The sequence below is a fragment of the Amaranthus tricolor genome, chromosome 4 (genome assembly GCF_026212465.1).
Source record: "Amaranthus tricolor cultivar Red isolate AtriRed21 chromosome 4, ASM2621246v1, whole genome shotgun sequence".
Classification (NCBI taxonomy): domain Eukaryota; kingdom Viridiplantae; phylum Streptophyta; class Magnoliopsida; order Caryophyllales; family Amaranthaceae; genus Amaranthus; species Amaranthus tricolor.
The window spans coordinates 20,551,582-20,574,571 of NC_080050.1; the positions used below are offsets into that span (position 1 = coordinate 20,551,582).

The 22,990-nt window shown below is 34.5% G+C and overlaps 2 protein-coding genes across 6 annotated transcripts; one reads left to right on the plus strand and one right to left on the minus strand.

Moving 5' to 3' along the window:
- Positions 1–366: 366 nt before the first annotated feature.
- LOC130809874 (uncharacterized) lies at positions 367–6,978 on the plus strand. 5 transcript variants are annotated; one of them, XM_057675716.1, is made up of 2 exons: positions 367–671; positions 4,871–5,284. In XM_057675716.1, exon 1 carries the CDS (start codon positions 464–466, stop codon positions 665–667), a length of 204 nt encoding a protein of 67 aa, XP_057531699.1. In that variant the 5' UTR covers positions 367–463; the 3' UTR covers positions 668–671; positions 4,871–5,284. The 5 variants fall into 5 exon arrangements, with proteins under 5 accessions (XP_057531699.1, XP_057531700.1, XP_057531698.1 ...); XM_057675717.1 differs by lacking the exon at positions 4,871–5,284 and adding an exon at positions 2,444–3,432; XM_057675715.1 differs by lacking the exon at positions 4,871–5,284 and adding an exon at positions 5,314–6,978 and having other exon boundaries at positions 368–671.
- Positions 6,858–10,557, minus strand: LOC130809873 (uncharacterized). Its single transcript, XM_057675712.1, has one exon. The coding sequence runs from the start codon at positions 10,218–10,220 to the stop codon at positions 7,086–7,088; it is 3,135 nt and encodes a 1,044-aa protein (XP_057531695.1). The 5' UTR covers positions 10,221–10,557; the 3' UTR covers positions 6,858–7,085.
- Between the last annotated feature and the right edge of the window lie 12,433 nt (positions 10,558–22,990).

Consider the following 22,990-nt stretch of genomic DNA (forward strand, 5'->3'; position numbering starts at 1 on the left):
ATATTTTCTGAAGTAATAGTAACAATTTTTTTTAAAGGGTTTTTGTTTCAGTTTTACAAAACCGAACTACAGTTTTATAAATTATTGTTTTTCCTAAGTTTTTTTAAGAAAATATCATTGGAAAACGAGTATGATTTGTCTGCATCTTTCAAGAAAAAGAAAATCCTCCACCTAAACCCTACTTTATGCGGGATAATAGGAGTGTCCTTTACCTCTACCTTTACTATTGGGCCACGCCAATATTAAGCCGTTTGTGAAACGGTCTTAATTAAGAATTTGTCAAAAAAAAATAATACAAATTCAATTGAGACATGTACAAGCTAATTTTGAATCGATGTTTCTAATAACATGGCCGTCTAATTTAAAGCTGAACCGCCTAATGATCGTGTCAAACTCTAACCCCAAACCTTCAAAAATAAATCAACGTTTCTATTGATTACAGTTTTCTCATTGTAAAATTGTGATGGCCAAGGATAACAAAGAACCATGCAAGAAGCAAGCATGTGACATTCAAGCTTGTTTATCCAAGAACAATTTCAATCCTCAAAAATGCATCCATGTTATTCAGAAACTTCAAAATTGCTGTGAATTGTGCAACTATGATTCTACCCATTGTGCGTCTCTTTCTGGTCTTCTCAAGCAGTATTCCAACAGCTCCAATTCATGAAGAGGTACGTTCTTGTTTTGTAAAATTGGCTTTCCATATCTGTGTGATACAGTTGTTTGATGGCTTTCTGAATTTGAGGTATATTCTATATAGGGTATGGTCAATTTTGTAGATAGTCATTGAATTTGTTTGATGATCCAGTTGATGAATTGTAGGGGTTTTTCTTTTTTCTTTTTTTTTTGCCAGTATGAATCAATTGTTTCATGGGCTTTGTGAATTTGTGAGATTTTTCATGTGGGATATGGTTAACTTGTAGATTGCCATTGAATTTCGTTGATGATCTTATTTAACGATATTGAGATATTGTTGAGCTATGTAGCTTCCTTGTTTTTAATTTTATCCTGTGAAATGGTTAAGCACTAGGCAGTAAGATTAGGGTTTACACCCTTGTCATAAGGATTTGGGTATAGTTTAACCACCGATTGCATGGACAAGTTTTCTTATGGGAGATGGAGAATGGAGGAATTGGATTGGTCCACGATTAGAATGGAAATGAATAAAGGGTGTACAACAAGCTGGAAGATTATAGAAATAAAATATCAACGTGTTCGACAAAATTCATGTGTAGAACAAGGATATTACTATCATACTCAATGGACTGATTAGATCTTAATACTCAATGGACAGTCAATTGGAGCTCCAATTCAACCTTTAATTTATTTGTAGATTATCTATGAACGTAATAGGGAAGAACAAGATTTTAGTGTATCAATTTCTAAGATGATACTTCATCATGCGTCTGTGATTTCGAAAATATGCACATCATTGGATAAAGTTCTGATATTTAAATCGTACAGACCTAAACACAAAGATGGTATCATCTTAAGGTTGAAGCATCTTAGAGATTGAGGCACCAATGATTTTTGATCACAGTGAGTTATGTCACGTGTTGTCTGAATGGTTGGAGATGACCATAGTGATTTTGATAAACCTTATCTCGTCTCAGCCTTGATTGAGCCTTTTCTTATGTTAACTACTGTCGCAGAAAACTTAATGACAATAATGCTACTACCTCACCTAAGGCTTGTGTATCTGACTATGACTAGATGTCAAGGAGAGCTCAACAATGTAGAAAAGTTAGAATCTATTCCCCTCCGGTTGAGGTTTGATGCAACCAAATCAATACGTGAAAGCCTACCCCCAGCCCAAAGTTGCCAAAGAAGAATGTCAAATTTAATGGTGTTTTTCCAGTTGGAAATATCAATGAAACTTGATGCTTAAATAAAAATAGAAAGGACTGTTCTCTCACAACTTCCGGTCTAGACTCTAGTATTTCAAATTTCTTGGTATTTTTCCGGTTGGCAATATTAGTGAAGCTTGATCCCTAAATAAAATAAAACAAGATTGTTCTCTCACATAGTTTCCTGTCTAGACTCTATTATTTGGTTGTACTTGTAAGGGACTTTAGTTTCTGTGGCATTTATAGCACTAGTCTGAATTCCATAATTAGGGAACATATATTTGTTGTATTGGATTCCGTGAAGATGCTCTCTTGGGACTTCCTAGAAGACTAAATTAAGCTTTTTTTGACACATCAAGTGCAATCAGGATAACAAATGTTCTAGTATAGTTGAGATTGACTCGTCCAACTTTCTGGATATTATGGCTTGATCTTGTGATTTGTGATATATGGTAATGTAAGGTAATAGATTTTGGTAAAGCAGTTGAAAAAATTGATTAAGGATGTAGGGCTAGGGAGGCCACAATGTCGTTCAATTATATAGAACCTGAAAATAACATATGCATCTAACAAGAAAATATGCGATAATGTTGTAGGGTGATTAATACGAGGATGTTGGAGGGAAGCAGAGACTTGAGACAAAAGAGGTTGTAGAGAAAAATATTAAAGTAATAGAGTGATTGTGTTTGTTGTGTAAAACAACAAGTACAAGATTCCTTTATATAGGGATTGAAAGATGCCAAATAATAACTGCAACCATTGAAGAGTAAGAACCTTTGGCCTTTCACCTTACCATAACTCCTAACTGTTCATGTATGTTTAATTAATCTGAACTTAATACATGAACTTATTAATTCACGTACTAAAAGTCTTTAATGGTACTAAAGGTCTCAAAACCATACTAAAAGTCTCATTTGTTAATATGCTGCTCTTTGGGCTTCAAATGTCACTTGAGTGTGATCTTATTCTCAGAAGTTGGCCGACTTCTCTAAATCAAGTTTATCAATTGAAGAATTTCTACCAACGAAAATAATTTGCAAATGACAGCCTTAAAACTAGGGTATTTATTTATTTATTTATTTTTGCAAACTACAGTCACCTAAGTATCAAAGCCTACACTATTCAGGTGAGCTTGCCGGATTTCGGCTAAATAACCTCCTAATGACTATTGATCATCCCTAATTACCTTTGAGTTTAAAATTTTTTGATTTTATTAAAAAAACCTACAACAACCCTTTACACCAACCTACCCTCCCACCACCCTTTACACCACCTTACCCCTTCCCTAAAACCCTCTCCCTACAGCCCCTCCCTTCAACCGCCTCCCCCTGCAATGTATACTTCCAGACCCCCTGCCTGCAACCCTAAATCCACTACAACGAAACCCTACTTTTGGCAACAAGCTCTATTCCACCCACGAGGCTATCATCATCTTTGTTGGCCTTTAAAACCTTCTCAATCAACTGTTAGAACCCAGGTCAACCATCAAAAACAGCTTTTCGAAACCCACAAAATTAATCTCTAAAATTACCATCACCTTTTTTAATTGCTAGTGTTGACTGTGGTTTCAGGCAAGGGGGTCATGGGGGAGGGTTTTTTTGAGAAGTGAATTGTGGGGAGGGGGTTCTAGCTTGTGGGTCGTAGGGGGAGGGGTTTTAGGAAGGGGGTTATCCTGGGATGGGTGGGGTGTAGGGAGGAGCCATAGGGAGGGGTGGATTGCCGGGAATGGGGTGGCTAGGGAAGGGGTTTTGTAGGAACAGGGTGGCCTGGGAGGTTTTTTGTTTTTTTAATAAAATCAAAAAATTAGAAAGTCAAAGGTAATCAGTTGGAATCTGTTGATCTGGCTTAAATGGTGTAGACTTAAAAGACTTTGGTGGTTGTTGGACAAAAAAAACATTGAGGCTATAATTCGCAAAATCCCTTAGTTTGAAGGTGGTAACTTGCTAATTATTCAAATTATATCAACACATTTGTTTTGATCACTTACTAAGGAGTCGTTTGGTAGGGTACTTTTAAGGAGCGGAAACGGAACTTTTCCATGTATCACCATTATTTTGGGTTTTGGTATGAAAATATGAGAAGGAATTAGTTTCTATAGCATAACAGTCGTCCCTGTTTTGTTACTACTCAAGAATTGTGAGGAAGCAGTTTTGTTTCCCTTTTCAAAGAACAAGTCTCATCCTTTCCTCCTTCATGCTCAATCTCTCCCTCTAGCAACTGCTGCCAATCTTTCACTCTCTAATACATCCAATTACTCTCCTCAACATCAATATTGTTATTATCATTTATCCATTGGAAGTTCGAAATTTTTTATGAAAGTTCAATCAATTAGACTGCAATATTTAGCAAATCTAATGCTTTTGATAATTCGTAAAAGTTTGTAGCTTTTTGGAGCTCCTGTTCAAGAAATGGAGTTGACAAAGCCGTTGGAAATTTCACTTATCTTTTCATTGTGATGTTTTTCGTTTTTGTATTCTATGATGTAGTTGACCATATATATCAATGTGATGTTTTTTTATTATGTTGATGGTCAACTTTTTTAAACATTTTCTTAAAACTCTAAGTATACACTGCTGATCTTAAAATACAAGTTTGGCAAAAAATTAGAAAAATACTCCAAACAAATAAGGGAATCAATATAATAATATAATGATAATAATATGCAACTTATATTTGAATTATGAATTATTGACCTTTCCATGTTCATATGAAACAGAAGTAGGGGAATCTAAATGTGTAATTCAAATTTATATTCTTATATTAAGCAAGTAATAACAATAAGGCCTAACCTTAATATTTCCCTTTCTTAACCAATTCCATTTCCTTACATTTGTAATCTCAATACCAAACGACCCCTAAATGTAACTTGATAGACCACTGAAGCAACTAATGTCTCATACAAAGGCATTTAACACCATCCCTTACTTTCTTTGACTTAAGTGCTTTTCCTTCCATGCTTCTTATTAATGTTCTTTCAAGTTTGAGCCTGTCTCTCCCTTGACAAAGACACCTTTATCCGGCAGATTGCTCTAGAGTTTGGCAGAGACGGCCTCATCTTTCAAGGTACAACCAATTACGCCTTTGTATCAGACAATTGTGACTCTTTCATCTCGAGCTAAGAAACAATAGTGAACAAGTTTATTGTTCAATTGTAGGCTAGGTAGGCTAGCAACCTTAATTGCTAAAACAGGAGTAATGTGAGAGTTTTGTATTAGTGATTGGCCTGTAATACCTTATGGGAATTTAGTGTCCTTCCCTATTATGTTATGTTCACAGACAACGCCGAAGAAACAATGGCTTAGTTTGGATTCTGGATGGAAACTTTCGTCTGTAGGCAATATTCTGCTTTTCAAATACTCTATAATTTTTACAAGTAAATTTTTACGATCTCATGTCTCCTATGACATTGAGTGTGCATAAGTTGGAACTTTCTTTGAATTGCAGAGTAACATGCTGACTCTTAAAGTGCAGAGTAGTGAGTCTTGCTGGAGTTGCAACCTTTATCACTCTAATGAAACCAAATAACATGCGAGAATGGTTCATAATTGTGAATGTCAGCTTGTAGAAATACAAACATGAAGCCAGTACAATTGTGAACTTTGATGAACATCTTATGTCTATTGAGTCGTCTCACAAATGCGCTGCTTGGAATGCTTCTGGAGGTAGATTTTTTAATTTGACAGTAGCTCATTACTACTGAATACTGATGAGGTTAGTTGAATGATAAATATAACTTCCAGCAACTGGTTAAGTTGTACCTCAAATATATGGGATTTTTTCTTTATGCGCTGATGCTGAAATTTTGTCCCTGTATTGTTTTTGTCATCTTAGAGCCTATAACTCTTTTTCATGGGATTGATTTGAATTAAAAGCACCATTATTTATCTGATGATTGCTATTATTTATTTTGACAATTGTTCATATATTATGGTTGTGCTTGTGCCAGAAAGAATTAATCTAAAGTCTGCCTTTAGTGAGAATAAACATTTAAGGGGAAATAAAAGTCAAACCTTGAAAATTAAAGGTAGGAAGAGATGGGTTTAAAAGGGGAGATGAAGTAAAGATTATACTTCACAATGGTATAAGAAGGATGAACTATGAAGAAATGGGTAAATTGTCATCTTTTGGTACAGTAGGAGGCAAATATTTCTCCACCATCCCACTAGAATAAATATTGACTCAAAATTGAGGACCTATTTCTTGCCCTTGACAACAATTATATTCTCTTAATTTTAGTCTCTAATAGCTGTATTCATAGTTTGACTTTTATTTCTCCCATAAATATTTATTCTCAATAAAAGTATGATTTATGTTGAAAATGGCACATTTGGTCTGTAAAATTGAACTTAGTTCATGCAGCCACATCACTATAACATGGTGTTGAGTTATTATTCCAGAACAGATTCTTCATTCTCGTGTGTAGAAAGTGCAAGCTACAGACGAATAAAAATGTTCTTGTTGTAAGTGGAGCAACTAGATTAATGTCCAATTAGTTTAGTATGAGTGAAGCACAAAAGTGTATTGAAGTCTGCAGAGTTTTCAAGTTGAGTGAGAGTGAATCACACAGCAAGCATTCTTTGTTTGCGCTTACGTTCTGCTTCTGCCAATCAGATGGCACCTATTGTAGGAAGTATCCTTCTAACAATTATCCATACGTTCTGTTTCTAGTATGAAATATAGAGCCTTAGAGCCGACCCCAGAGGACTTAGTAATGTCATTGTGTCAATATACGAGTATATCATAGATCAGATCAATTAAAATCTACATCTGCTAACTTTGTCTTGGGTTGCCTTCTGTTTTTGAAAAATGGTGATTTTCTAGCTTTTTATCATCCACAGACCGCATGGGCCCAATATTTGACACTTACTGTGACTTTAAACAAGATTTGTAAGCCATGACCCAGGACATAGCTAAGGTTATTTTTGCCCAGGAGTTATTCTCCATCTGCACTTACTCACTGATTCAAAGCATTGACAGATGATCATCTGGAACATTGAAATTCAATTCAGATCACAAGCAAAAAATATTTCATATATTTGAAACTACTAGTATTTTTTTCAACAGAGAAAACTGCTAAAGCATGAAGCTGGAGAATGGGAGTTAACTGTTAAGAGATGCTGCAATATCAATGAAAAGTAAATGGATTTATGCAAACTTGCTGTGGAACATTTTAGGAACCCACTATTGATGTAAAATAAAAAAGGAATCTTTTGTGCAGAGTCAACTGCAATAACAGATTCAAGTATGATACAAAGATTTCTGATTATGCCTCCTAGAATCACCTTTTGCTCCAACTTTTTGCAGTCTAATTTGCTCCTTAAACTTGGCAATGAATTCATCAGCCTTCTTATCAATTTCACTATCATTTTCCTCCTCTGTAACATCATTAACAACAGGGACAACAGCTGTTCCATTTGAGTTTTTGTTTGAGCTCAATCCCACAACAATGGAGGTTTCACCACTTTTTTGAAGCTTTTCACCTCTTCGACCATTGGAATTCGATCTTTTTTCTTTAATTCCAATTTGTATTACCACCACTTCCTGCTTCTCTCCTTTTCTTTCCCCTTCATTGTATTCCTCGAGTTTCTGTTCATTGTGATCGTTCTTTTGCCGATCATGAGAGATCTCTTTTGGCCTAATTGTTCTTACAGATTTTCCCTTTGAGTCTGTCTTATTCAGTGTTGGTTTCACATCCAACATTAAGCAACCACACTTGCTTCCTCTTGCAAATTGATCATCTCCCTTGGTTTTCCTGTTCGCTTCCTTTGCTTCATCCTTGAAGCTCTTCCTTAGATCTCTATCAAAGAAGGAACCACAACTAAATCTTCGAGAATGGGATGCCTTTGATAAAGCTTTCCTTCCCTCTGATGTAGGAGGTGATCTTTGATCATCATTGCTAACCAATGTCTGAATATCAAGGGCCTTAATACTGGAATCAACTACATGACTTCGTGTTTGAACTTGAGGTGGTGGTGAAGGCGGGGATGGCTTATAGGAATCATTCTCTCCATTCAAGTCTTCTATCACAGAGTTGTTTGTTGGTGCACTCCATTGAACATTTTCTTCCAGAAGTTCCTGCAGTGGTTTTTGCTCATGAAATGAAATTCTACTGCTTGATCTTGCTGAAGACAGTGTTTCTGAAGAATAACTGAGCTCAAGAGATGATGGGTTTGCTTGCACTGAATTGCTGGTGGAGTTAATTTCTGATGATTGTATTACAAAACAGTCATCGTCCCATCTCTCTGGTGCTGATTTTTTCTCATTCTTCTTCCAGGATACGTCAGCCTTTGCAGCAGGGATTGCAATTGGCTTAACACAATACGGGGCATAACTACTACTCCCCTCTCCTAAACTTCCCATATTATCCTGCTCTGATTTCTCCTCTTCCTTCTTTACAAAAGCTCCTTGTTTTAATCTTGCGTTCCTTGATGGTTTACCTGATGCAGCAGACTCAACACTAGGAGATGGTACTGAAGACAGAACTTCAGTTGCGTTCGTGTGAAAGCCTTGATTTAATCTTGCACTCCTTGATGCTTTAACTGATGCAGTTTTAGCAGGAGATGATACTGAGGGCAGAACATCAATTGTGTTCATGGAGAAGTCTTGATTGAAACTTGCACTCTTTGATGCTTTTACTGATGCCGTAGTCTCATTAATAGGAGATGGGACTGAAGGCAGAACCTCAGTTGTGTTTGTGAAAATGTCTTGATTGCATCTTGCGCTACTTGATGCAGAAAACCCAGCAACACGAGATGGCACTGATGGCAGAACTTGAGTTGTGTTCACGAAAAAGTCTTGATTGGAACTCGAACTTCTTGATGCTTTAACTGATGCAGTAACCTCATTCACAGGAGATGGTACTGAGGGCAGAGCTTGAATTGTGTTCATAAACACGTCTTGATTGACACTCGCACCAGCAAAATCATTAACAGGAGATGGTACTGAAGGAAAACCTTCAATATTATTCATGAACAAGTTTTGGTTGAAATCTGCATTCCTTGATGCTTCAATAGATGAATTGCCATTAACAGGAAATGATATCAGTTTTTTACCTGAAAGCAGATCATCTAAATGAGGGGTATCTTTATTGCTTTCTGACCGCATCCCATCCTTTTTCTTGAGATGACTTGAATCAAAACCAATTGCAGAAGCAGGCATGGAAGGTGGAAATGCATCTAAAGGCATGAAAAGATTTGGGTTTCCCCTACCAAAAATTCCATCTTGCAAGTTTGGTGATTTACACCAATTTTCAGCCTCATAATTGTATCTTCTAGACCTAAATCCAAAATCAGTAGCAGGGCCAGGAACTGACATTGGAGATGGAACAGAAGTTGAAGGCATGCAAAACCCAGAATCTGTATCACCCCAATGTCCTTTTACATGATTATATTTTCTGAACCCAGATGCAAAATCACTAGTAGAAAATGGTACTGAAGCGGGAACAGCAGCTGAAGGCATGAAATAGTCTGTACTACTAGTTTGGGGGTTTAGCAAATTAAAATCATTAGCTTGTGTAAAATTTGTAAAGGGCATGTAAAAATTATTTTCCCTCCATAAAATTTCTCTTTCCACCATATTAGGTGACTCTGGCAACCAAGAACAGAACCCAGTGAATTTCTGACAAGATGAACCTTCCTGTGTAGGTGACCTAAAAGACTCAAACTTCGCCTGTTTTGCTTCAAATTTACCAGTTTCTGCCCTAAAAAAATCACTCTTCCATGCATTTTCTTCTACTTTTTCATTATTTGGCATACTTGTATTAGTAAAGTTTTCACCACTCATATCAGATTCAGATCCAGATTCACATTCAGTAGTACACTCTTTTTCTTCTTCTTCACCATCACTTTCCACTACTCTTGACCTCAAACTTCTAACTGGTAACCCCAAAGGTTTCTCATCAAAGTTTTTACAATTCTCCCCCTCTCCCCTCAAATCTCCTGTCCTATAACTTGAAAGATTAAAACTTTTGGTTGGAATTGCATTTTTACAAGAAACCCCAGGTGGGTTATCTTCCTCATAATCAAAAATAGAAGAATGATGAAGAAGATTGGATGCATATGGTTGAGAAAGATGGGTTTTAAGAGGGGTTTGATGGGTTTTAGGACGAGAAAACAAGCCATAGGAGAGAAGAATACCAATAATAAGAAGATGAATGAGTTCCCAAGACTTGGCAAAAATAGTGTGGCTTATAAATTCAGGAGGATCAGAAGGAAACAGAGGGAGTAGAGAGAGAAAGAGAGCAACCAGAAAGAATTTAAGAAGGAAACTTGAGCAAGACTTACCTTTATTTCTACTAATTGCTTGAAATTCAGCATTACATTGTTGATTAGCAAAATGGGTTTTCCTAAATTTAGTTGAATGTTGTTCTTCCATTGGTCATTGATCTTAATTCTTAAAAATGGATAAATTTGAAGCTGAATGTATGTTCTTACTTCTTATGTTAGGCTTGTGTGAGTTGGTAGATTAACCCTGAATTTAGGGTGAAGTACTAACTACTAATAGTGGTAAGCCTAAAAACAAGTGAGAAAAGAGAGTGAAGAAGAAAATGTGAGAAAAGGAGAGTGTATGATTGAGTAGAAGGGGCCGGATTTACAGGGGAAAACACTACTACTATCTACTACTAAATGTCTAATAGTGTGCATGTTTGAAAAGGGTGCCGCTCATTTATGATTATTTAAATCTTAGTAGACATGCATTACTTTTTTGAATATCGTGTTTTCGTGGTTTTGGACTACAAGTAGGAGTATGTCTTTGGATTCTTATAAAAAATGTTTCAGTTTCCTTATATTCTCACTCCTACTTTTTTGTTCTTCACGTCCAAATAAGAGTATTTTTCTTCACGGTAACGTTGTGCTTAGGACGTAGGCTCCATCAACAGTAGACCTGGGAAAATTTGATCCGACCCGAAAATGAACCCGGGACCCGACCCGACAAAACCCGAAACCGACCGACCCGAAAGCGACTTAATCCGAAACATGACCGACCCGATAATTACCCGACCGAAAATGACCCGACCGAAAACCGACCCGTTTTGACAGATTTAATATCAATTTTTAGAGTAATTTCAATGTTAGAATTCATTTCAAATAAAATTTTAGTTTTCAAAGTATCTCAACATATTGAGTATATCACTTGAACCCTAAAACTCATCAATAGATCTCAAAAAACACGTATTTAACGTCTTTTTAGCCATCGTAATTATTTTTCTTTAAAAACAGGACGTTATAATCATCTTAATTGAATACATATATCTTGTTAAATCAGTCAAATGAGTTTTTAATTCTTCTACATTTCAGTAAGCAAATCAATATAATTTATACGAACGTTTCGCACGTTTGAATGAGCTTTTCAAAAAACGAATGTCGCTACCCTAAATTATAAAACGCGTATCTTATAAGACGAAATAAGTACTTAGTTAGTTGTATATCTTTCCAACATGAAAATTGTGATAATTTTAACGTCATTTTTATCTAACGTTACAATTATAATAAACAAAATAACTTTTATAAAGCGCGTATCTTACAAGTCTTTCAAAATAAGTATTAATTCCCCTATTTTTCTTGCACTTAAATGAACCTGACATACCAACTATTTTTTGAAAATCGTACATGTAATTTCTCTAATGATTTTTTTTAGACATTTTAATGATTTTTTTTTATGTTGAATTAGTCGATTGGATATTCTAATGTTTTATGGTAACCCGTTGGGTCAATCCGAACCTACCCGAAACCCAGAGTGATCCGACCTGAAACTGACCTGATCCGAAACTGACCCGACCCGAAAATGACCTGACCGAAATTGATCCGACCCAAAACCCGACCGACCGACCGTTTTCCCAGGTCTAATCAACAGTGATAGACATTCGGTTGAATTGTTATCCTACGCATCTACCTACATAATAGAAGTACTCGCTTGCTTAGTTTTTATTTAACACTTTTTTTTGAGAGATGCCTCTAGTATATCATTAAAAAAAAGGAAAATTTACCCAGAATAATCCAACTTATTCACGATTTTCCTACAATAATCTCAACTATCGATTAACCATGAATAATCCGAACTTAGGAGGGTCTTTGCCTTGGGTACACCCGGGTGACCTGCTACCTATTGTAGCAAGTCATTTTGAATATAAAAAAAAGATAAATATTTTAAAAAATGAAAAATTTACCCAGAATAATCCAACCTATTTACGATTTTCATACAATAATCCCAACTATTGACTAAATGCCAGAAAATTACCTATTGCACCGGTAAAAACAAGAGCAACAACAGCACAGGTTAAGTGAGTCAATAGTTGGGATTATTCATGGTTAATCGATAGTTGGAATTATTGTAGGAAAATCGTGAATAGGTTGGATTATTCTGGGTAAATATTCCTAAAAAAAATTAACAAATGCGTGTTTTAATATACTCCCTCTTATTCAGCTTATGTGTCCCATTTTCTTTTATGTTCAAGTCATCTTAATTGTCTCATTTTTTTTTTTGGTATTGGTTTTTGACTTTTATGCCCTTAGTAGCTTTATCCTATTTTCAATTATACCCTCAGTTACCCATATTAATTTTCCTCCCTTACATTAAAAACTCATAATACCACTCTCTTTCCTACTCTTAAGGTCCCACTTTTGACTCCTTAACATTCGTGAAAAGTCAAATGGGACTCTTAAGGTAAATAGGAGGGAGTATGCATTAACATTTTTAGAGTTGCATTTTAACATATTTAAGTTAGTATTTTAACATATTCAAATTGGTGTGTTGACTTATTAAAGTTGGTATGTGAATCTATTTGGAGTTTTTGTTTTAACATGTTTAATTGTTAATCTATTAAAATTGGTATTTTAACGTATTGAAGTCATTATTTTAAAGTTAGTATTTCAACCTGTTTGAAGTGGTATTTTAACATATTAAGTTGTTAACATATTGAATCTGGTATTTTAACCTGTTTAAGTTGGTGTTTTATGCTACTTTAAGTTGTTATTTTGACTTGTTTAGGGTGGTGATTTAACTTATTAAAGTTGGTGTTTTAACCTAGTAAAGTTGGTGATTTAAGCTGTTGAAGTTGGTATTTTATAGTTGTTGATTTTACCAACTACAATTGATTAAAACACCAACTTTAATAAGTTAAAATACCAACTTTAATTGGTGAACAACTTAACATATTAAAACACCAACTCCAAATACAAAATTTAATAGGTTAAATTACCAAGTCGAATTGGCTAAAATGCCAACTTCAATAGGTAAAAACACTAACTTCAAATAGATTAAACCAAGTATAATGCGTGCATTTGTTTTTTAATTGTAAAATGTTAGTGGCCCGGGCCTGGAGAACTGTCTCTATAAGAGACGGTTTCTTAGGAGACTAGCTGTTTATACTCCATATTTTATTGATTTAACATTTTTTAGTAATCATTTTTAAAAATCTTATTTTAAAACTTATTTCTCTCTCAATTTTAACTAATTTTTATCATTCATGTGTGTAATTGTAAATTTCTTAAGTCACTTAATATTAAATTTGTCATCATTTGTCATCCATATTGATGTTAAAATCTATTTCTAAAATCTGAGGTTAAACTGTAGAAACAAATCGTTAATACATTGTTCACTTGAGCAGGATCGTGTATTTCCATTCTTATGCCTCAAGAGGTTAAAGACACAAATTCTAATAAATTGGATGAATTTTTGTTCAATTTCGTATACCAAAACTCTCACTTATCTCACTTAATAAGGTTTCATTCATCAAATCACATAACTTGCTAACCTATTGTGTAACACCCTATTAATTATATTACACCATGATATGTATATTTTAATTAATTTAAATGACAACAAAACTAAAAATATGCCACATTAAAAATAATTAAACGATATTTATTTATTTAGTATTTATATTTTATATGAAATAGACAATTATGTTATTAAAATAGTTAATTTGCAAAATACTTAATTAATAATGTGTTGGATTTTCCCCAACTAGATAAAAAACGATATTATTTATACAGTTAGTGTCCTGAGAGACGTATCTCAAACCAGCCTATTAAAGATTAATGTTTACTTACCATATTCTTAATGTCAATTTATATTATCCTTAATGCTTAGTTACCGTATTATTAATACCTACTTTCAATATCTTGAATATCTACTTACATCATTCTTAATACTTACTTATAATATTTTAAAAAATATATAATAGATCAGCCCAATTAGAGATCTCACAAGAATTTATGTTATTTATATAGTAGGCCAAGTTAAACTAGGTCATGAAAGTAAAAATACCCAATTTATGTAAGGGCTTAAATGGGATGAAATGCAATATATACTACTTCTACCCATTTTTATTTCATTCTTTTTCCTTCTTATTTCACTCTAAAACCTTTCCTTGCTCATGTCTCACTTATCTCCTTCATTGTTGCCACATACTGCTGCCTTTTACCAGCACCAGTGTCATTACTTCTCCTTACTCTCACGCGGCAGTAACCACCAGGGATTGTTTTGAATTGCCTCAAACATCCATGAAACACAACTTCTTCTTCCTCCATGTTTTTGTGAGCTACTCCTACTTTTCTTCATCCTTACTTCTAGTTTGTTATTTCTTTGATTTGTGTAATAAATTTCATACTTCTTCTTAAATATGAGTAAAATGTATTGATTTTTGTTGAGGGTAATATTAGAAATGAATGACTTGATTTCTCTTCATTGATAATGCAATAAATACAAGAGAGATATTATAATCTATCCAGGGGCGAATCTATTCGTGGACACCCATTGGCACGTGCCCCAAAGGGTTTTTCTTAAAAAAAAGAAATTTCGGCATACAAATAAAACTAAATTGCCGTAAATTTTTCTTAAAATTTTGTCAATTTGCTGGTGCCCCATGGAACTTTAAATCTTGGATCCGCCCCTGAATCTATCACACCCTCACAGTTAAATCGAGAGGTTAACGAAAACTGAGACAAGATCAAAAATCATCGAAGAGAACTTTAGGAAGTCCCTTGGTGAAAACGTCGGCAATTTATATCGAGAAGGAACATGAAGAGCACGAATTTAACACATTTAATATTATGTTTTGTGTGTTGATGATGAACAAGATTGCCGGACAGATGAACAACACTAACATTATCACAATAAACAAGAGTGGCTGGAGGAAAAGGACAATATAGCTCATGAAGCAAATTACATAGCCAACAAGTTTCAAAAACAACATTGGTGACACCCCGGTATTTAGACTTAGTACTGGATCTAGTGACAGTAGGTTGTTATTTAGAAGATCAAGAAATAAGATTATCACCCAATAAGACACAGTTTCCAAAAGTAGAACGGCGTGTGTCAGGACATCCACCCCAATCAGCACCTGTGTAAGACAAGAGAGAAGAGACAAAGGATTTGTAAAGGTGCAAACCATGATCAAGAGTACCTAGTACATACCAAAGAATAAAATGAATAACGGTCATATGTTCAACTCGGGGATATGTATGAAAAGACAAACCTGCTAAACATCATAGGAGATATATGGTTGTGTAAAAGTAAAATATTAGAAGGCACCGACCAAGCAATGATACAAAGTTGGATTGTCATAAAAAGAACCAAAAGTAGTCTTTAGTTTCCCCATTGTAGCAACAAGAGTATGAGCAGACTTGCACTGTGACATACCCGCTTTCTCAAGAATCTCAGCATATTTGTTGGGATACCAAAAGATCCGTAGATGTAGGGGAAGCAATACCTAAAAAAAGCTAAGAGGACCTAAGTCTTTCATGGCAAATTCAGAGCTCAACTTTGACATAATAGATTGAATTAGAATATACAGTAAGAATTATGTCATCTACATAAAGAAGGAGGTATGCAATATCCAATCCATGACAATAAATAAAAAGAGAGTTATCTAAAATGTTGTTACAAAAACCAATAATAGTGACAAAATTGGCAAACCGTTGATTCCAAGCACGAAAGACTTGTTTGAGGCCATGAAGAAATTTCTGGAGAAAACAAACATAATCTGGATAGTCGCTCACGGACACCCAAAGGTTGATGTATATAAACTATTTCATTTAGATAACCATGAAGAAAATAATTTTTAACATCTAACTGATGAATGGACCATGAATTAAGAAGATCAATACTTAAGATAAGCTGAATATATGCAGGTTTAACAACAAGGCTGAAAGTTTCATCACAATCAACACCTTCTCTCTGAGATTTACCATCGCCCACTAACCATGCTATGTATCTTTGAAATTACCCATCATAATTAGTTTTAACTTTAAAAATCCATAAAGAGCAAATAACATTAGTATCAAGAGGTCGAGGCACAAGATCCCATATGTGATTTTCAATTAAAGCATCATATTCTTCCTTTATAGCTTGTTTTCAATTTAGATCACGAAGAGCATTAATAGGATTTTATGGAATAGGAGAGTAGGAGACAAATAAGGCTTGAAAAGATTATTTTGGGTTGGGCTTAAAGATGTTATGCTGGCTACGAGTGGTGATGCCGGAATTATGTGATCATAGAAGAGGTGGTTGGTATGGGGTAGGGCTTCGGTGAAGAATGGGGCTGACTGGGCAACTAAGCCCAGAGGAAGAAGAAAAGTTAATATATATCGTGGGGGAAATAGGGTCTAGGTCACGCGAAGCAGGCCTAGATTGGAGAGTGGGATTTTGCGGATGGGAGGTGGGGAATGTGATAGGTAATATAAGCCTAGTAGGAATGAAGAAAGGAATTTGAGGGGGGCTTTTGGGTTGGGGAGATGGGTTGCGTGTTGCTGGCCCATTATGTATGGAAGTGGCTATTGTATGTGGGAAGTTTCTATGAGTAGAGGAAAAGATAAAGAATCATCCAAAAATTTATAACGACGCGGGGAATAATGGGATGTTAGAAAGAAAGGAAAATTCGTCTCATCAAATATAAGATGACTATAGATCATAATTTTGTGAAAAGATAGGTCATAGAAATTATATCCTTAATGAGAGTATGAATATCCTAAAAAGACACATGGAGTTGAGCAGGGTTGAAATTTGTGAATTTTGGTGGAAGGGATTTAAAGAAAGTGTAAACAACCCAAAACCCGAAGATGATTGTAAGAAGGAGCTTTGCCATAGAGTATGTCTGTAGGAGTTGAATTACCAAGAATTTCAGAATGTAGTATATTAAGAAAATGTATAACAGTACTTAAGGCGTGAAGCCAAAAGGAAGTGGGGGAGATAAGGATGGCACAATAAAGTACGAATATTGAACAAATTTTCTTTCGGATTTTTCATTTTAAGAAAAAGTGTACAGGAAAGAAAAGTGGATTGTAATGCCATGATTTACAAAAAATTATTGAAATGGGCTATTGTCAAATTCACCTCTATGATCATTGAAAAAATCTGATGTCAAGATCAAATTGGGTATGAATTAATAAATCTTCTAAAGTTGACAAATATATCATAAACTTGAGATTTGAGAAATAATGAAAATGCCCACAAAAATTTGTATAGTTATCAAGAAAAAAACAAAATATTTGTAACCGGAAGGACTTGAAATGTGAGAAGTCCATAAATCAATATACTATTTCAAAAGTTCGAGAACTAAAGGACATAAAAGTATCAAAGATAATTTAACATGTTTGCCTAGAGGAAAAGAAAGGCAAACAAATGATGGATTTTTTACATTTGATGAAAAACATAAGGAATCCAAAATAGCGTTTCCCGAATGTCCTAAGCGTTAATGCCCAATGCTAGATACACAGCAGAAAAGGTTGATGGATTGGATAATGATGAGGTTGAAACTCCACGTGTCGATTTTAAGGGACAAAGATCATTAGTGCTATTAGACCTCAAAGTATGTTCCCCGTGCCCAAAACCTTCACAGAAAATCCAAAAGGATCAAACTCAACAGAGACCATATTATCATGAGTAAATTTATGAACAGAAATGATATTTTCAAGTAGCTTAGGAGCATGTTGTACATTTTTTAGAAGAAGAGGATGGGTAGGGGAAGGGATGATAAGTGTCAGTGACTTGAACCGAATCATATGGCCATAACCAACAACAATAACATTATTTTTAAGATGCTTTAACGGAAAATATTTAAGTAAAGTACCTAGAGAGTGAGTCATATGAGATGATGTAGCACTAGTATCCATATAGTATTGCTCATTTGGAGAAGTCAACGAAAGAGTATGTTGGCTTGATCTATATCCGTTAAAGCATAACCCAATAATAAAGAGCTTGTGTTAGAAAGGGACAAGGAGCTTGATTCCAAGTTTGAGGAGCCCAGTAAGCCTAAGATGAGTTTTGCAATGGATAAAGAGAATGAGTTGGGCATGCACTAAAGTATTATGGCGGTTGGAACGTGACCAGTAGTTGATTGTTGATGGCTTGAAGATGGCGGGTAGTTGCTGCGATTTTGGCGGCCATCACGACGGTTGGTAGTGACGACCATCCAGATTATTAGCGGCGGCACGAGAGTAAGAATTTTCCTGAGGAGGTGGAAAAAAGGCTCTTTGATCGGTAACGAGAGCCGAATCTTGAGATAAAAGAGGGTCTTTATTATTCGTGTGTTCTTCTAAATCTAGCATGTAATGGAAAAAGTCAAAAGAAGGAAGAGGGGTCATGTGTTGCATAGAAGATTGAAAGGTTCAGTAGTCAAAGGTTAAGCCATAAAAAACTTAAAGGGCTAAACGATTATCGGTGATGGTAGTACTAAGATTATTAAGGCTAGTAGCGAGGTTTTTGAGTTCAGTGCAATATCACATTGGGAAAGAGAGAGATTATTGAATTTAGCCTCAAGACGGAGAATTAGTGAAGTTTTATTGTTATGTTTATTATTTTCTATGCGATTCCAAGCATCAACAACATATAAGAGAGATATTGTAAATAAGGAAACAAGATACTCCCTCTTATTCACCACTAAAGTCCCATATTGGTTTTGCACAAATATTAAGAAATACATTGGGGACCACTACAAATGTAAGGAATAGATGTAATTAGATAAAGTAAACCAAAAGTAAGGGTTATTTATTTACTTTAATAAGGGGTAAAGGGTTATTTACTTACTTTAATAAGGGTAAAATGGAAAAAAAATCATTAAATAGGAAATGGGACATTAATGGTGAACTGACTTAATATAGAAATGGGACGTTAGTGCTGAATTGGAGGGAGTAATACACAATATCATACAAAATAAGAACATTTACACAATATTCTTAATTATAGTAATTTATCAGGTAAGAATTAAAACGGTGATTTAAGCATGTTTTATACTAGGGTTTGAATTGGGAGTGAAAATAATTGTGAATTGAGCATAAATTTATTCAAATTTATTATTCGTAAGAGTAGTAATGGTGAAACGAACATGGATGGAATATAATTTATATTAAGGATGAAAATAATAGTAGCATGTACTACTTTTAGTGTTTTAGTGGAGTTTTATGTTTATGATAGCTTTGTGAGCCCTTCTTCTTCTTTCATTTTTCCTTATAGTTTTATGTTGAAATGTCGTGTTACTTTATTTAAATGAGTTGTTAAATTGATATTGGATGGGTAAAGAGTAAAGACTCAATGCACTTCATTTGACCTAATAACGGTTTCGAAGCATTATTAATAGAAAATCATGAGAACTTATAGATGTTGAAATTAATTAGAATTGCTATAGGAAATATTTAGTTGGCTTGTCATTATTGATATTATTGTGTATTATTCCGATCTTTAGAATAACGAGCCTTAGTTGCATTTATATCCTTACTATATGTATAATAATACTCATATAATGTGAATCGTATTAATATTTCGATTTGGATTATCACATCTCTAATTTATTCACAACATAATTCTCCTTATAATATAATTTATCATTGAATTTATTTGGGAAGTTAGCCTTACAAGTTATGTACTAGAGTAGCATTCTGTTTTATAAGCAAAGCTTAAGTATGTGTTAATGAGTGCTTGCATATGTGTTAATTTGTTAAAACTATAGATGAATGGATCTATAGTACTAAATAGCTCTTAATGAGATGAATAGACTTATAAGCCCTAATTTAAACTTGGTAGGTGCTTAGTTCATAGGAGGGTTTTAAAACCACTATTGGTGATTGTTTTGACTTATGTAGAGTGCTAATAATTTTAGGTACGGACACGCAATAACTAACTTGTGAATGGATCTTGTTTTTCCTAGTTACATTAATATGGTGAATGTATGTTTTATTCTTGAATTATGGATGCTTATTGCATGAAATTTATACGAGTTATTGATTATGATGATGTTATGTTAGTATGTTACCCTCGAGCTTGGAACAATATAGAATTCATGAGGCGATAATCCTATTAGTGGTAAGGATTAGAAAGAATATGCTTATTTATGAGTATGTTTAATTGAAGCGATAATGGTTTCCTTAGCAAGAAAGTATAAAATTATGTTTAGTTGGACAAGAATGATTCCCTATTAATGAAATATCAAAGAATATTTTATTAGCGTGACTCCACTAGACGGGTATCTCAATTAGTTTAGTTATTGGAGGAATGGATCATCTATAATTGGTCGTTGTACAAGGGTGTGATCATACTTTGCCATTGGACGCCAACATGGTCGTCTCTGCCCTTGGTCTTAGTTTTTACTTCACTGGTTTGGTGCCTTAGTTGGTTTAGTTCCCGAAGACATTGATCATCTATATATGATCGTTGTACAGGGGTATAGTTATGCTTTGCTATAGGGCACCGACATAGTCGTCACCGTCGTTAGATGAGGTGTTACCATGTGGGCATTATAACCTTCAATATTGTGACCTCTAGTCACATATTTTTAAAGTTTATAAGCTACATGCGTTCACACTTTTGCATTGGCGTTGGGTTGTCCAATAATGCTTTCAATCAAGGCGGTATCATGTGTACCTTAGAAAGGTGTTATGAATTGAGAAAAGGAAAAAGGTTGAAAGTTTTCCCTTGATGACAATGAGAAGAATTGAACAATGAGAAGAGTTTGAGGGTAGTATTTAGAGAGTGTTAATATGATCATCTCTTATCGTGGTGCACTGAACTATTTATTGGTTTATTAACATTATTATAATATGTTGTTAGTTACTGACGTGTACATGTTTTGTTTTCTTGACTATGACTCTTTTTATGATGGTCCTGCTATGATGTATATGACATCTGGTCTTATGTTGAGTAGGAGGAAAATTATAGATAGGCATAACAGGCATTAGAGTTCTTTTTACATTGTATACTGGGGGTATGAGCGCGTTCGTTAAATTTTACAACAATCATTGAAGATTTCAATTCTTTGTGCAACTTAGTTTGTTGGTTGTATATGTTCCTTTTTTGGTGGGGGAGTTTGACTACCTTTTGTATTAAGTTATTTCCGCTGCACTGTTTTTGTGGTTTATATGATTTGAATAATTTTTCGTTCCTTTTCTTTCTCCAAGCTCAAGCGTTTATATTGGAAATCTGATCCATGCTCAGCATGTCAATAGAGAAATAGGTGATGATCATTCCGCCATGGGTTTTATGAGGCTGATAGTGCCTTTGATTTTACAACTTAGTTTTCAAGGTAGATGTTGCTGAATTTCTGATTGAACTTTTTTAAATTATCATAGACTTTTTCTCAAATAGTTTAGATTAGTAATGTTTCAAAATGGTTTAGTAACACCTGAATTTTCTCTTGTCCTTGCCGATTTTAATTTCGTTTAAAGAGTCGAAAATTTAGAAATGTTACTTATTGAATGTTATAAATATTTAACACCAAACCACAATTAAATAAGAACTTACTCTCTAATGATAAACATAAACAAACATGTTTAAGCATCTTTATATTTTTTAACTTATTATATAATAGTAACTGTAAAAAAAACCAGTATGTGAACTTTGTGGTATTTGGAACCAAATGAAAGAGAATTTTATCTGTACATAGTTTTCTTTTCATTTTATAGATAAACATTACATTTCATTCAAAATATTACATTAACAACGACACTAAGGGCATGTTTGGTTGGTTAATTTTATTGGTATGGAATGGTATCACAACCCATTCCAATGTTTGGTTATGCATTTTTACATTGGGATCTCATACCCAAAGGATTCTCATACCATTCCATTCCTTAGAATCCCATACCCTCCTACCCCCCCAAGTTTCAAACTCCATTCCCCCCATATACAAACCCTAATTCACTCTTCCTTCTTAAAAATCCCTCTCTTCCTTCAATCTGAAATTTTCTTTCCCTGTTCTTCAATCTTCTTCCGCCTCCTTCAATCTTCTTCAACCTTCTGTTTTTCTTTCCCTGTTCTCACCGGTGACCTCCTGCACCCTCTGTTCTTCGGTTCTTCGGTTTCCCCGTACTCTGTTCTTTCTCCATTCCATCCTCTCCGCCAGCAGTTCAGTCTCCTCCATTCCATCCTCTCCTCCAGCGTCCAGATGGTAGTAACCAACAGTACTCCCGCAGACCGGCAAATGCACCGCCCATAACCACCAAAGTATATACCTTTTTTTTTCTTTCTTTCCCTAGAAATTTTAATTTCAATTGTTAATTTGCTATAGATTGCTTTGTTAATCTTTAAACAATCTTTGTTAATCAATTCGATCAAACTCATTGTACTGGAGATTGCTTTGTTTTGATGTTTTGATTGCTATTTCATTCGATTAAAGGACCAATTTTTTGTACTGGATGTTTGCTGATTTTTTCTTTTGATTGCTTTGTTATCTTTTGATTGCTTTGTTTTGATTGTACTGGACCTATTTTCTTTCATGTCTTCTCTGTTGCTCCCAATTCTTCCTCTTATCTTCTTATTAAAGTTCTATATTCTGGTGTTCTTCAATTTTTCCCATGTTTTCCATCTATTTTCTTTTATGAAGATGATACATTAATACCTAACAAATCCATCAAAGATGCTGTCTTTCCATGGTTTTTGTTGTTTTTTTTATGCTATCTTCGAGATTCGATAATACATCTAACATTAATCAATTCATTTTTTTTTTGCTTGAAATTATCCAAGTTGTACCACAATTGAGTCAACTTTATCTGGCATATGGGTTGTGAGCATCCAGGGTTGTGGTTAATCTTAAAATGTGCTTGCATACCAATCTAGGCTGCCTCCAATTCAAATGCTCAGTTTGTTAACAATGTCAATTAGCCATAGTAATGATTGCTAGATTAATATGATGATGCATATATACATTCACAGAA